General features: G+C 47.9%; 1 protein-coding gene across 7 annotated transcripts in view; it reads right to left on the reverse strand.

Moving 5' to 3' along the window:
* The window catches only part of GGT1 (gamma-glutamyltransferase 1), a 46,606-nt gene that overhangs the window by 1,719 nt on the left and 30,023 nt on the right, over window positions 1-14,864 (reverse strand). For 6 of the 7 annotated variants that reach the window (XM_074921245.1, XM_074921242.1, XM_074921244.1 and 3 more), the window contains 11 exons: window positions 9,750-9,917; window positions 8,968-9,095; window positions 8,644-8,733; window positions 7,463-7,655; window positions 6,127-6,284; window positions 5,095-5,244; window positions 4,458-4,594; window positions 3,428-3,615; window positions 2,509-2,636; window positions 1,609-1,721; window positions 400-513 (listed from right to left, as the gene is read on the reverse strand). In XM_074921245.1, coding sequence (XP_074777346.1) covers window positions 400-513; window positions 1,609-1,721; window positions 2,509-2,636; window positions 3,428-3,615; window positions 4,458-4,594; window positions 5,095-5,244; window positions 6,127-6,284; window positions 7,463-7,655; window positions 8,644-8,733; window positions 8,968-9,095; window positions 9,750-9,913 — 1,563 coding nt within the window. In that variant the 5' untranslated portion in view covers window positions 9,914-9,917. Of the gene's footprint in view, window positions 1-399; window positions 514-1,608; window positions 1,722-2,508; window positions 2,637-3,427; window positions 3,616-4,457; window positions 4,595-5,094; window positions 5,245-6,126; window positions 6,285-7,462; window positions 7,656-8,643; window positions 8,734-8,967; window positions 9,096-9,749; window positions 9,918-14,864 lie in introns of those variants that run through there. The other variant, XM_074921246.1, reaches the window with a different exon arrangement.

The raw sequence follows: 14,864 nt of genomic DNA on the forward strand, positions 1-14,864 counted from the left end.
CTCTGTGCCAGAGCTTCAGGATTCATTGGGAGGTTGCACAATAGGTCAAGAGTTTCCTGAGGGTCACTGGATTTGGACTGCTTGATGGTTTCGGTCCTGATGAATTTGCTATTTTGCACCTCCTTTGAGCCAAATCACACTGCAAGAAGATACATACCCTCGGTTTCAGATGTAGGCCACGCTTGAATGCACTAGGCCTTAAACCCATGTAACAGAGACTAAAGATCCACTTCAAACAGCTTATTGTCAGCCAGTACTTGACCTGTGCCAGCCTCAGTACTGCCCACCCAGGAACATTGGGCAAAGCTTCATGATTTTCCACAAGTGCATGCCTCCTCAACACTAGGAACCCAGCCCAGCAAAGAGTTCACATGTACCCCAGATTCTAGCTAGACAAACCTCCTCTATTTGCTGCTCAAGCTCCGTAATATTGGGAAACAGCTGATCATGAATTCTGGGCTCTTCCACTGCTTTCTTCACATCATAACCAAACCAGACGGAATTGATAATCGTCTATGAGAAGCAAAAAGCCTTAATGTTAGTTACTTGTCTTCAAAGAAGCCTGACTCTTGTAGCAACATAGGCAGAGGTGTCTGAAGGGTGTTCACGAGAGCACATAAAAGGCATAACTTCTGGTCCTTGCTGCTTTTAGTGGTCCCTCTCTTGGCTAAGCATAACACAGGTACACTACAGCAAGTCAGCTTCTATATGCTCAGAAGAATTCCCACAGGGAGAGGTCGTGACTCACTAAAATTAACATAGTAAAAGATCAGACCCTTACGTTATTGTTCTTGGGTTTATGCTGCTGTGATTAACCTAGGGCTAGCTTAGTTAGACACACAGCAGTCACCTCAGCAAACACTGCTACAGCTTCTGGCTACTGTGCAACTAGTTTCCTTAAACCTGGCTCATCTCTACATGCTTAAACTGCAGGTTGGAGCTGCTGGCAAGTGAAAATAGCCTCAAGATCAAGCGCTTAGAAAGCTGTTTGTGGCAGTTTTTACAGAGACTTCTCCTCTACCTCAGCCAGAGGGCAGGATCCAGCCTGGTGCTCAACTGCTGTGTGTGCTGGCACAGGAGACAGCTTTCTCCTGCAGTCTCCTTTGGTCTAGCTGGGCATTTCAGTGGCTCTCACAGCAGCTCACAGAGAGCCTGCCTGTCAGATGGCCTGACACCATGCCTGGCCCAAGTTCTTATTTAGCTTCTCTGCGTGACTTTCATCCAAAGTTCATGATGTCTAATGGGAAGGGCTCTAAACTAGATAAAGAGACTAGTTTGTGGAGATCCAGAGAACAGAAGTCAAAGCTAAACTGAAGTCACAAATCTTCTGAAAGTTGTAAGAACAGCTTGCCAAAGGAAAAGACCTGGAATCACTGAAGGAAGTGATTTAATACGAGACCCTCTGTAGCTCTGGTGGGAGTTGGCATTGGAGGTCTGGCTCTCAGAAGGCCAGGCAGGAACCTCCCTTTCAGGCCCCTGGCCCACAGCAGAGGACCACAGCTGTGGGCACATCACAGGTGAAGACCTGAGCCCCTCACCCCAAACAGTCTCTCCCTCACCTAGTTTTCCTCAGTCCCTTGTCCCCAGTTTGCTCATATCATCACATACCAGTGCTGTTGCTGTGGTTATTTTTGTTCCTCCAGAAGCACCAACCACCATCCTGACCTTTTTCGTTTTATCCACCAAGATGGAAGGGCACATAGAGGACATTGGCTGTTTACCTGTTGGGGACACAGATGCACCAGAGGCTCAGCTTTCCACCTGGAGCTTACAAACTGCCAGCTCCTGCTCCACATCTAAACCCAGAGCCTCAGTATCCACCCTTCTGACTCAGCTGTCAGCCCTTGGGGATCCTACTATCCCCTGTACCCATCTCCTCCCTCCTCCTGCAATGTAAAGCTTAAGCCTGGTCTCTCACGCAGAGGCTGAAGATGCCTCCCTCCACAGTCCTGTCCCAGCTGGGGCTGTCTGTGATGCAGCTGCACCATGGGACTTCCCTTCCCGTCCTTTCACTTCCCCGTCCCTTTCCAAAGCGTGGGGTGCCGGAGCGCAGCACAATCCCAGCCTGCTTTAGCAGCAGTGAGATGGCTCTGCGGGGAGCCGTGGTGGAGCAGGCAGGGTGCTTGGGTGAGGTACGTGGGTCTGTCCCCCAAGGCGGCACAGGAGAAGGCTGGACAGTGCCATCTAACGCTCTGCAGTCAGCTCCTGCTGCTGCCTCCCTCCCCCTCTTAAATCCGTTCAAAGAAATCTTTTTGCAGCCCCAGGTCATTTCATTTGACATGTACTGAGCTCCCTGGGAAAGGATTGCTGGTTGTTGAAAGGAGGCATACACAAGAGTTTCTCTTTAAACAGCCTCTCCCCCTTCAGTGTTGTGTGTTTTTGACAGGGATGCCAGGTGACTCGCTTTCATCTGCAGAAAGCCCCGGATCTGTGCCTGGCTGCAGACACCACATGTTGGTATGCAAGACAGAGCCAAAAGACTGAGTCAGGAAGGTAGTTTACAGCTACCTGGTGCTATGAAATTTGCCGGAGAAGGAGGGATCCCAAATCCATTGATCATGTAAGGTGAGCTGAAGTCATCCATCTCATCATTAAATATGATTCCACTCACGTTGGATCGTACATCAGAGCCAAAGCTAGACAAAACAAGTTGGCGCAGACATGTCAAAACCAGAGCAAATCCAGGAAGAGCTTCAGGTGAATTACTGCAATGTGAAACCTGGGATTTGATTGGAGTAACTTTCCACTCCCTCCTGTAGTAAAGGACATTCTGTCACCCCTTGGGGGAAGGAAGCAGTTTATACGGTGAGTACACAGCTACACAAAGAGGAAAGGCAGCCCAGAGCCCTGCTGTATAACGCCCCTGCAAGGACCCCAGGGGGAAAAACAGCCCAGCAGCTAAATCCAGCTAATTCCCCTTCCAGCTAGGCAGTACTGCACTCCGTTCAGCAGCAGCACAGCAAAAAGTCTGGCACATTTGGGAATGGTCAGGGTTATGCTTAGATGTGTCAAGCTGGAGACATTTTCTACAGACAAAAAGAACCTTCACCCCCCAGCTTCAGGCCATACGCACAGAACACAGCTCCTCCTGACAGCACTCCGTGCCACACACTGCACTTCCAGGCCAGCTGTATTAGCTCAAATTCCTTCCAGAAGCCTGGGAAATCAGCAGCGATACCACTGCTTATGAGAAGATCCAGATGCAGTGAATATTTTCTCAACATGAAAGAGGACATGTCCTCTGACCCAGCCACACAAGCCTCAGTGTTAAGAACTGACCTGCAAGCTCAGCAGAAGGGCCTATCACCAGTGCTACCCGTCACTACCCCACGAGAGAGAGGACAGTTCAGTGATGTGTTATACCAACCACAGAACCGCCACTAGGAGATGGCAAAGGCCTACACGGAAGTAATGTCTGAGCTCATACTATTGGTTGATGGTGCTGGTGGCGGACACAGCACTGCCATCATCAGCCACAATGGAGAGGTGGGATGTACCGGCATTATCTCCAGTGTAATATACTGGCTCATAGTAGTCAACGGGATGGGAGGTGTTGTCTGTGATTTTCCTCCGGAGACCATCCGCAAAGAACCCGGACGTCATGTTTCTGATTGCCTGTCAGAGAAATCCAAGGCACTTACTCAGCAGGTTAAGTTTAAGAGACATGTAGTTATGAGGCTGATATCCAATACTTCAGACCACGGAAGGGTGGTAAATCCCAGCAGTAAGGCTATAGTTTTCCAGCAGGGGCTTTTCTCCTTCTTGAAAAATTGACATTTTACCAAAGAGCATTTTAAGCAGCCACAGAAGCAGCTGTTACAATACACCCCTTTATGTAGGAAGTTAGGCAGCATCCAGTATTGCTCAACACTGCTGTAAGGTGTAGGCAAGCAGTGTTACACTTGCTTCAGAGTTGAGAGGGATCAGGTTGAGAGGACTAGACCAAGGCAAGCTCTGATCATTGCTCTGTAAGCTGCAAATTTGTGTCCGTCAAGCTGGGCTGGGCTCAGATCATGCTGCTTTTGGAGAGTCACAGAAGAACAAAGTGTGAAGCTGAGAAAAGCGGGGTTCCTGCCTCACCCCTCCCCATCCATTGGTCCATTTACTACAGGCAGGACCATGGTTAGAGAGCCTCAAGGATGCTGGAATGTCACCTAGGGAATAAGGCTTCAAACACTATGAAAACAGGGAGGGTTAGACCTAAATATACTCAAACACTCCTGGTGAATAGAGGATTTTGCTTTTCCTTACAGCAGGAAGGTTTCCTCCATTTATATACCTCACAGCTCAGCCATGAGTCACATAGGACTTCAGGTTTTGATTCAGAGATATTTCAGTGCCTGTCAAATAGAAGGTGGAACAGAGCATCCCTACAAAGTTTAGTCACCCAAAAACTTTAAGCCATGAGATCCAGTCAACCTTGGTGTTGCAGAAAGATAAAGGCTTTTGCCAGATACCTCTGTGATATTGACAAATTTTGGATCTCCCAGTAAAGTCCTCTTGGCGTAGGCAAAGCGAAAGGCCTCCACAATGCGGTGGTAAGTCAGACCCTTCTCCTCCACAGTTTTGATGCTGTTAGCAGAGAAATTATATCCTGCCAACAGAAGAGAAATGATTGTGAACACAAAGGAAAGTACATGGTCAATTGAATGCTAATAAACTGTGTCAAATGGTATAATCTTGAAGCCCAGTCTCTACAGAGATGCAGTCACTGGTGTGTCCTCATCTCCCCACAGAGAACACAGGAGCTCTGGTAGTTTTGAGTACTGTGGGAGTCATCAGCAGGATTTGTACCTGCACAGAGGTTTTCCAAACAAGCCTCAAGTATAAGTTATTTTCCACCCATGCAGGTACCGTGCCCCAATCGGAGCATGTTTTTCCTCTCGCACCTGTATTTCAAGTAGGAAGGTTCCATCCCTGAGTTTACAGCAGAAGAGAAATGTTTCCGCATCTCTGATCCCTCCAGGGGTCTCAGACTTTTCACCTGCTGGAGGGCTATCAAGGGAGGCCCCGCTCCCAAAACAAAAAAGGCATTGTCTTTGGAGTCCTCCCAGCTCCTGCTGCCCGTGAGACACTGCTCAGTGTCACTCTCACCTTTCAGGATGTTGAAAATGAGGGCTAGCACGGGGCCACTTAGGGGGGCACTAGGTGTGTAGAGGGTGAACTCGCCAAGCGTGATCTGTATGGGGTCTTCAATCACTGTTGCATTGTAGTCCCGCAGGTCATCCAATGTGACAATGCCCCCTGGAAAAGAGAAGGAGACTACAGATGTGGGTTTATGTGATCTCTGGTGGGAAAAGGAGGTAATACTCCATCACCATGTACCACAGCAAGGACAGGAGGGAACACAGACAAATCCAAAAAGTTGCAAGGTAAAGAGAGCAAAGATGGGTGCATGGGAGATGAATTTATTCCTTGATAGATCCAGCTGAGGCTCAGATAGCCTAAGCTTAAAGTTGGGCTGATTTATGGCAGCCAAAAATCTGGTGATCCATCTTTTTTTACAAAGGACACCAGCAATGTCAAGTAACAAAATGTCCTTAAGAGTCCTGTTTATAGGAGGAGGATGCAGCTTTTGGGTGCAGATTCTTGGTGCTACCCCACAAGCAGAATAATTTGTATGTTCCATTGCCTTTCTTATCAGAAGGGGTAAGACAGTAATTAACCACCACAAATAAAGCCACTAAATGATTTACACATAGGAAGTTCACTGAAGCTAGCCAATGCTAGCTAGTAAGGACAGGATACTACCACCATCTAGTGGCATCGAGAGATTAAACAAGCTCAGAGTTTACAGGACCACGTATATGTTTTAGGTAGAAACTTGTTGGATTCAGGCTCTGTGAACAGCACGTATCTACTAAGCTATATCCAGAAAGGCATAGACTTGCTAGACTATACGGTACAGAAATGCACAGTATATACTATCCATTTCTGACTGAGTTTCAAAGGCATCCATTAAAGCTTCTCTTGGGTGTCCTGTTGCCACAGATCTCAGAGGCAGCATTTCAGGCAGTAGGCTTGACCCACTTCCAAGGCTTCTGCAGGTCACTGGCTCCTCCCTGGATGCTGAGCCGCAGCAGTAGGGTCACTCATGCTGGTTTGGACAGATGTCCTGTTTCTCACCTACACTGCGGATGTCATCGATGATCTGTTTTGCCAGGCTTCCTGTGTAAAAGGCATCTGCTCCTTCACTGGCTATAGTCTCGTATGTGTTGGCTAGTTTAGGCATCTTGATGATATCGCCCTCATGCAGAATTTTCCCTCCTCTGCAGAACACTTCGCTAACAGAGAAAGGAGATTGAGAAGATCAGATCTGAGAGACAAGTTCAACACTATGTGTACCTGTACCAGCTGACACAGTATTTGAGTGTTCATGCTAGAGGCTTCTTGGAGAGAAGAGAAACTGCCTGGGCCATGACCCAGGGGTCCTGATATCTTGCACTGGGACATAAAAGTGAACAGTGGTTTCTGACCTGGGATTCCACACTGCTCAGAATTTTCTCAGTGAAGCCTGCAGGAGGGAGGGGCGATCTCTTTCACCAAGGCAGGCCACCCTCCCTACCTGCCCAAGGGGCCAACAACTGCCTCAAGATGCCCAGGAGGGGCCATAGTCCTTGAACTCAAGCAGTTCAGTTTAGAGCACAGACTATGAAGCTATGAGGCCCAGAGCTTCCAGTGAGTCCAGGAGAACGCATTTCGATCCCTGTTTGTCAGAGCACTTTGAGGTAGACAGTTTCCTCTCTAGCTCCCTCATCATGGATCATGAATGTGCTGCTGTGGACCTGCCAGGTAGAAGTACAGGAGATAGGCCCAGGCCGTACATCCCAATTGGATTGGAAACCAACCTGCAGCTGGCAGAGATTTTAAGGAAAAGAGAGGATTAAGCATGATCTCCAGTAGGGCTGGACATAGACACCAAGGGTTTCACAGTAAGAGAAAGTGGAGGAGCATTTAAACCCCTTCATGTTCATAGTCATTGCCAGACGTGGGTGGTCAGAGGCATCGCTTGAGGAAGGCTGACTGCAGAGTAAGAGATGACCCAAATTCCCACTGCCTGACAGCAGATGAGATGTTCAAGGAGACTCTGCAATTGCCCCAAATGCAGGTAAGACTATCTTGGTGCACTTACAGCATGAGGAAAAGCTGGGGATTCAGGAAACACATTGCAATCTGATAGATTAATCCCAGCATGTACTCTATTTCCACCTTTGCTCAGACAAATGGACTTTAAGAGCAGAATTTATCTCCCTTTAAAGGTCAGGACTGAACATTCCTAAAATTTGCCACATGATTTAGCACCTTTAGGTAGCTGGAAAAACATCAGCAGGTACAGTGAGTACAGCCACTGGAGGGGAGGCACACTCCTCACAGATGCTACCTTACACAAACACAGAGACTTTTCAGCTAGGATGCAGTTACCCCAAATTTCTCTGCACAGAACAGCAACTGCTCTACCTACCACAGTGAAGGATTTCTTTCAATTGACTCCTGTTTTGATTTGATGGCTGCTGCAAGGCCTTTCCCAATAGGGAATCCTTCTCTTGCCAACTTGATGCTGGGCAGAAACAGATCTTTCCATGCCAGTTTGCCATGACGTTTGTGAGCCAGTTCATACCCACGGATTTCTCCTGGAACAGCGATGGACAGTCCTCCTGGAGCAGATAAAGAATGTATTAGTCTTTCATAGCAAGAAAAAAAAGGAATTAATGCAGTAGGAGGTAGAGCAGGCTTCTCCACCAGCCCTGGTTTTAGGCAGGGATTACATATACTATGACCAGCTCAGTGTATGCATACAGTGCTAAAAATTTTTCTGACATCTATGCCTACATATTCTGGACTGTTGAAACACCTCTGTCCTCTTGATGATAACTCAGGTTTTTGTGTCATTTCCACTCAGTCGGCTCTGTACCAGAGAAAAGCTGCTCAGAACACAGAAGCTATCATAGCTGCCTGCAATTTCCAGTCCTTCAGAGGAGAACACCCTACAGTAAGAGGACACAGACTGTGTACATACTTAAGCCAAAAACTTTGCTGTAGCATTTCAATGACAATTGCAATAGATTGATTACTTGTAGTAATCAGTGGTGCAGAGTTTTGCTTTGATCCTATTTTTATTGGCATCTCCCAGAAGCTCAACACACTTCTCAAACCCTCTCCAAGGTGCTGTTCCTCCTTTGTTACAGGAGTGACCATGAAAAGAACTAGTTAGTATTTCTTTCTATTTTTGATTAGAAAATACTTCCCTGAAAGGAAATTACTACTTCTTCTTTGGAGCCACTGAACCATTAGTGGAAGCCACCCCAAAAGGTATTTAGGGAGAACACTTGAACTGACAAGAACTAAGCTGATCCACAAAGATTTATTCAAAGAGGTGGGAAGGAAAGATGGCAGATATGGAACAGGTCATACTCAGGGCTTTGGATTCACCTGCAAGTGATGAGGTGACTGACTAGTTTGAAGGACATTATTTTTAGCTTCCTTGCCAGGACAGAGTTTGCAGATTGTGTAAGTAGAGGACATCTATAGGTGAGAAATCCTGTAGATCTGCAAGAGCCTAACCGTAAGAGATGTTCTTAATATAGACATGTCAGTAGCAGCTAAAGTTGGAGCTGTGTAGTCCCCCCAAAGCCTTTGCCATACCTTTCAGAGAGAGCTGTGTGTTGTTCCCAAACATGTCCTCCGATGCTCTTTTTGGAGCCACCTCTCTTGCATTAATGATTTCCACTTTTCCTTTAATGACAGAGCAAGGAAGATGATGTTTAGCTCTGGTCTCAACACAGGCATGGTCTCTGCTGAAGAAGTCTGATCAATGTGAGCCAGTTTCTTGGCAATTATTCTGAGGACAGCATGTTCTCCCAGAGGCTGTGAGAGTCAGTCTTTTACCTTCACTCAGGTATGATAAATCACCTGCTTTAGATAAACAGTTCTCACACTGTTCCAGATGTGTATGGCCCTGTCCCTTACCTGTGCTGCTGTAGATGGTAAAGAAGAGGCCCCCTCCAATGCCCATGCTGTGAGCATTCATGAGTCCTACACAAAGCAGAGCTGCAATCGCAGCATCCACTGCTGATCCACCTTGCTGAAGGATGTCCCTGTGCAGCAGAAGAGAAGGCATCGTATGGTGACATGTTACAGTGTCTCAGCTACCTGTGAGCAGTGGAATCATCTTGTCAGAGCAGCTAGGACAGATCCTCTAATGCACATTTGTCCACACCCAGTCTACAGTTCCTCAGTAATAAGAAGTTTTGAGCTTTTGTCACATTAGAGAACAGATCCTAATGATCTAGGTGCAGACCAGAACAGCCCTCATTAGAGACACTTCCAAACTAGCTTGAAAACAGAGATGTGTCCAAGTACTTGTGGGGACAGGCATCCCAGATACATTCATTACACATCAGAAATGACCACTCTTTGAGGAGCCTGAAATCTGCAGCACTTGCATCTAGAACTGGAGGACAGCTTGATAAATGCTTTTCAAAAGGAGCTTGAAAAGCATCTCTTGTTCCCATTGTTCAAGCATCTAGGAAATCTTTGCCTGCTATATTGTCTTTGAGCAATTGCAGTAGCATTGGTCAGGCACGGTGAAAGACCAGGTTTTATTACAGCCTCCTCCTTCTATAGGGAGATTAGAGATTATCTGTGCTGGGCAACTGCCAGGCTTGCACCTGAACATCGGAGAAACAACAGTTTTTCCTTGCGCAAGAGCTGTCAGAGCTAATGAGAGTCACAGCACAATTAGCTGGTACCTTCCAATTATTGAGCACTGCCCCGCGTCTGTAGCCACAGCTGCCCTCTTATAAGTGTGTGTGTCCCCCACGTCAGAGCGCAGCCCAAAGAAGAGTCCCAGGAACAAGACGAGCCCCAGCAGGGCTGCAGTCAGGACCCCGGCCACCACATAGCGCTTCTTCATCTTCCTGTGGGAAGAGACAGGATCGTCAACCTTGCTGCTTCTGGGGCACATGGAAAGTAGGGAGCAGATGATCAGGCACAAGAACAGGCTTTTCATCTCTCATCTTTCACACCCACCGTTTCCCCCTCTATGCCCGGCAGCCAACAGCTCTGCATGTGGAAGGATTTGGGAAGCAGTGGCCAGGGGAGGCGAGAGCCCAATTCTGGCCTCAGTTACATCAGGGCATGGCCTGTTTTGAAGCGAAGTAGAATACCAAGAGGGGAGGGGACGTTCAAGATGTCCTGCTACTGTTACCTTTCAGTGGTGAGAGGACAAATGATTGCTCTTTGTGACTTTATGCTCTGAGAATTTTAGACACTCCACAAGCAGTTAAGTTACTGCTCTGCTTGGGAGGACAGGGACCCAGTGTCAGACTGGATTTGATGTAGTTCCCAAATCAAGTCAGCAATACCAAAGATGTTTTACCAGATTCCCCCCTCCAACACATGCTGGCAGGCCCTTTGCCTCCTCTGTAATGTAATGGAGTCAAGGACTGCATCCTACCCACACCCTGGAGGCAGGCTGGCTTTACCAGGTGAGCAGCCATCTGTGTTGACCTCTTCCTCCCTACTTCATAGCCACAGAGTGAGGCTGTATAGATGACTTCTTCCCATTTTTCCAGCCCTTGCTTTTTAGCAGATTTCCGTGAGTTCTGAGCTGTGGGCAGTGAAGAGCTTCCTCCTTCCCTGAACCTCTCATGAAGAGGGTCTCCCAAAATATTTCTTCACTCAAATTCATATCAAGACCTTTTCTGTGGGCATTGCTGGTACCATTTCTCTATGTCCCTGCCATATCTGTGCAGGACAACCATTCTAACAACTCCAAAGCTTTTACCAGCTTCCCCTTTCCCCATTACTGGCATACTATTTGCAGAGTGATCTATTTCAGTGAGCACCCCAGGGGCTCCTGGAAAGCCTTTGGTAGCAGCTCTGAAGTGTTACAGTACCAGCAATGAAAAGGCCTCAAACCAGCAACTATCACTTGGGTAAGAACCTGTCTTATAACAGGCAGGTAACCTCATACAGCAATAGCAAATTCATAGATGAGAAGGGAAATCAAAGGAGCAGAATATAATTGGTGTTAGTCATGACTCACATCATCTTCAGAGGTAAGTTTTTTTTAGAATTCGACTTTTAAATTTAAACTATTTTAAATACCATGTCTGTGAAGTCTCTGTCCAGACGCTTGTCAGGGACCAGTGCAAAACACATCTTAATCATTAGCAAGCAACCTTTGCCAAAGCTGTTTGGCACACCCCAGTGTGAGCACAGCACCCCTTCCTGTTCAGGGCCCTTGGCCAGAGCACCTTTCCAATGAGCCCCCCACTTCCAGAGAGCAATACCTAGTGCTCATGTCTCCATGTCTCCCAGCCCTGCGCACAGCTGTTCTTGGGGTGCACAGGGTTATAGTCCATCTGTGAGCCAGCACAGGACAACAAGGAGCTCTCCAGGAAGCGTATTCCAGATACACCCCAGGACGTGTCAAGAGCTACTGAGGGGATGGAGAGTCACTGCCACCTTGTTGGGACTAACAGTTATGAAATGCAGCTTGAACAGCTACTCTTTGACCCACTTCCTTTCCCATTACAGTATTGTTCCTGCAAAAAAGACCAAAATTCATCATATTGCCTTTAGGGACTAACTTCCCCCTGTGTAGTGCAGCTTTGTTTTTTCACTGTGAGTACTGTACTTGTGCAATAGCCAAGATGCCCTTTACCTTACCGAAAGATCTGCCATCCTGCGAGACAAGCTAATCCATGGCATTCTGGGTGAAGAGTGCACCCACCAACCCCACCCCCTGTAGATACTCAACAGCCTAAAGTAGAGCAAACTCCAGCGGCGAGAGCAGCACTCGGCTCCTTGCAGCAGCAGCACACGCAGCATTAGGGAGCAGTGAGTGTGCCAGCACTGCGTGAACTAGAGGAAACAGGCCAGGCCAGCCAAACCGAAACTTTTCTCAGAGGGAGGAGATTAGCAAGCACTGTCCCCTCAACCTCGCCCTCACTTCTGTTATTTAAATTAGACACATTTGGTATCCAAGCCCTGTATCTGTGAGTCAGTCTGAGCACTAAAGATGTCCATCTCCAAGTAAAGCAGCTCAAACGAGGGTGTAAATCGACTGTATCTGCTGTTCTGTAAACAAATGTCAACTGAGGGTAGTAAAAGGTAAATGGATGAAACCTCCTTCCAGGTTCTAGAACTTGATTTACACTCAACTGCTTTTAAAAGAGATCAGTGATGTTTGCAGAGCAATGACTGTGCAGGGAAACAGAGAAGCCATTGTGTCCCCAACAATAGCTCACACACAGCCTCGGAGTTTAAAGACAGTTTTGTTTGTTGGCAGAGGGAGTTCAGCTTCAGCACTGGCAGTCTCCTCCAGGCTTCACAAGAAATGCCATGGGATCTTTTATCTGTGCCCCAGCTAGGCAGAAGGTACTTTGTTTCATCTGAAGGCTGCTCTATGCTGGCTGTCCTGCAAGCCTGGGGTGACTCAAGCCCGAGGCTGATGCGTTAACCCATAGGCTCCTGGCTGGGGCTGCGCAGTTCTCCTCCACGACTGCTTGCCTCACTGCCAGGCTCCTGTAAAGATTTACTGCCTTGTCAGGCAAGTTGTTCTGAGAGCAGGAGAGGAGAAGGGGAGACCTCAGATGGTACCTCTGCTCTCCCATCTTTCACCTCCTCTCTGGATTTGCATGACACTCATGAGCATCTCCTGTGGACCCGTCAGAGCTCCCCGCGGAGTGCCCAGCTGCCCGGTGAGTGCACAGACCTTGCAAAGGGCCCTCCAGCCCACTTCATACACCTCAGGCACAGCTCCGGCCGCTGCCAGCCCCCAGGGCGAGGATGAGACACATACCACTGGGGACAGGAACCAAGCACGCAGACTGCTGTGAAGAGACACCGATTGCTGGGCACTGCCCCTGCACTGCGCTGTGGTACCGGGTTGCCCTCTGGGCTGGGCCTCTGGGACCCAAGTGGGGCCAGAAGGAGGGAATGCCCTTAATAGAAGTGCATCTGTACAGTCTGTCAGATTGATCCTGCTAAGGAAGAAGCAGATGTATGAGCTAAAGATCTGCAGCTTCCTCTTCTTCAACGGTACAGAGAGCAAACTCAGCTGAGGAAAATCCTCTCCACCTTAGCTGCCAGCTCAACGCCCATAAACTCCTTAACCTGTTTCAGGCTGACCCTGGAGGGAAGCATCCCTTGCACAGTCCTACCTTCCTAACTGTGGCACAGCAGAGAGCTGAACAGGCTTTTTGTTTGCAGTACAGCAATTGGGAGATGGATCAGGAGCCTGCAGATACCCATTCTCTAACCCACCTCTCCATGCCTGCCCTGTGCCCTGCACTGCAGGAACAGCTGAGTTTTTGCACCAATGGTCTTTTTGAGCCTCGGCTCTCAAGTCAAGTCCCCACAATGATTTATTGTTGGGAGTGGAGCAGCAGCTGTGGGCCACCACCTGAGCTGGCTTCCCAACTACTGTCTGCTGAGGCTGGCTTTAACCTCCAGCTCTCTGCCAAATTCAGCTGTTTGAAAGCTTGGCTAGCACTTCAGTCACACAGCACTGCTTGGCAGCAGCAATAGGTCTCCAGGAGAGAGGGGCTATAAAACCATTAAAAGCAATATGATTTTTTTCTCACTGTTAGAAAGGTCCAACAACCAATCCTACCCATGGAATTTAAAATGTAGCCTGATTGTCTTAATTTATATTAGGAGAGGAGGAGGACCAGCAAGAAGCAGAGTTATGCTTGTATGAGCAACCCCATTGAGCTGTATTCAGATGTGTCACAACATTCCCAACCTTATTTAAACATGGGGTTTTTGAATTAAAAGAACCCCAGTGCAACAGGCTAGCTAGCGTCAGGCAGGGCATACAGGGTCTGCCATTGCTGCCAAGAGGGCTGGGGCACACTGCAGAGGTGACCACGCCATGGTCAGGGAAAGCACCAGGAGAACCGAAAGAGGAGAAAGAGGAAACGTACCAGCCAGAAAGCAGGGGAGAGAGAACAGAGGGATATCAGAGGATGACAAAGGAGTCCAGGTATGGTGAGGCACTGCCTTGTTCTTGAATGAAGTAATGAAGTAATCATCCACTGACAACGCCTAAAACTTTAACCACAAACTTTAACCCAACGGGCTTCTGCTTTAAAGCCATCTTGCAACAGCTGCATACCTCAGCATCCACTCCTAAGAGTTCCTTGTGCTCTCACCCCCAGCCCAGGAGCCAAAACTTGGCCATTGGCTTTGAGACATCCATCCTTACTTTGCCCAGGCAGCACATGTTATGCAAGGATAGATTGGACGTCTTGTTACATCAGCTATGCTCTTCTGATAAAACTCAAACTCTAATCCATAACATCTTCATATTTAATTGATAACAAACAGTTGAAATAACGCTTTCACACCCTACTGTTGTATAGAGTGAACTGTCAGTGACTTTTGAGTGAGAACGTATGTAAAGTGAACAGCCACAAGACTGCCACAGGGCCCCAGGAGCACAAGCCAACAGAGGCCTTGAAACAGCTTGGTAGCAGGTGCCCAAGGGCTGTTCACATAAATGTCCCGTTACTGATCCAGCATTAAGTGACAATCTAATGAAGGTGCCTACAACTGATCACAGGTGTGGATCCATCTCTCAAGTGTATATAAGACTGTAAGAGAGCTAATTACGCCGATGCCACACTTCAGGATTGGGTATGCAGAGTCGATCACTGACATCCCGTCTTGCTACAGGTGTAGGCACTGTTTGACAGGACAGGCTACTCATTCCCAAGGGCTCTTCCCAGCATCCTGCCAGGGCCCCAGATCATATTCAGAGGTCAAGAGTTATTATATCCATCCTTGTGCTAATGGCTGGGGGGGGGGTGTCCACATCAACTACCAAGCTGGTGCTTGTTCCCCACACCATTATT

This window comes from Athene noctua, chromosome 17, assembly GCF_965140245.1.
Source record: "Athene noctua chromosome 17, bAthNoc1.hap1.1, whole genome shotgun sequence".
Taxonomy (NCBI): Eukaryota; Metazoa; Chordata; class Aves; order Strigiformes; family Strigidae; genus Athene; species Athene noctua.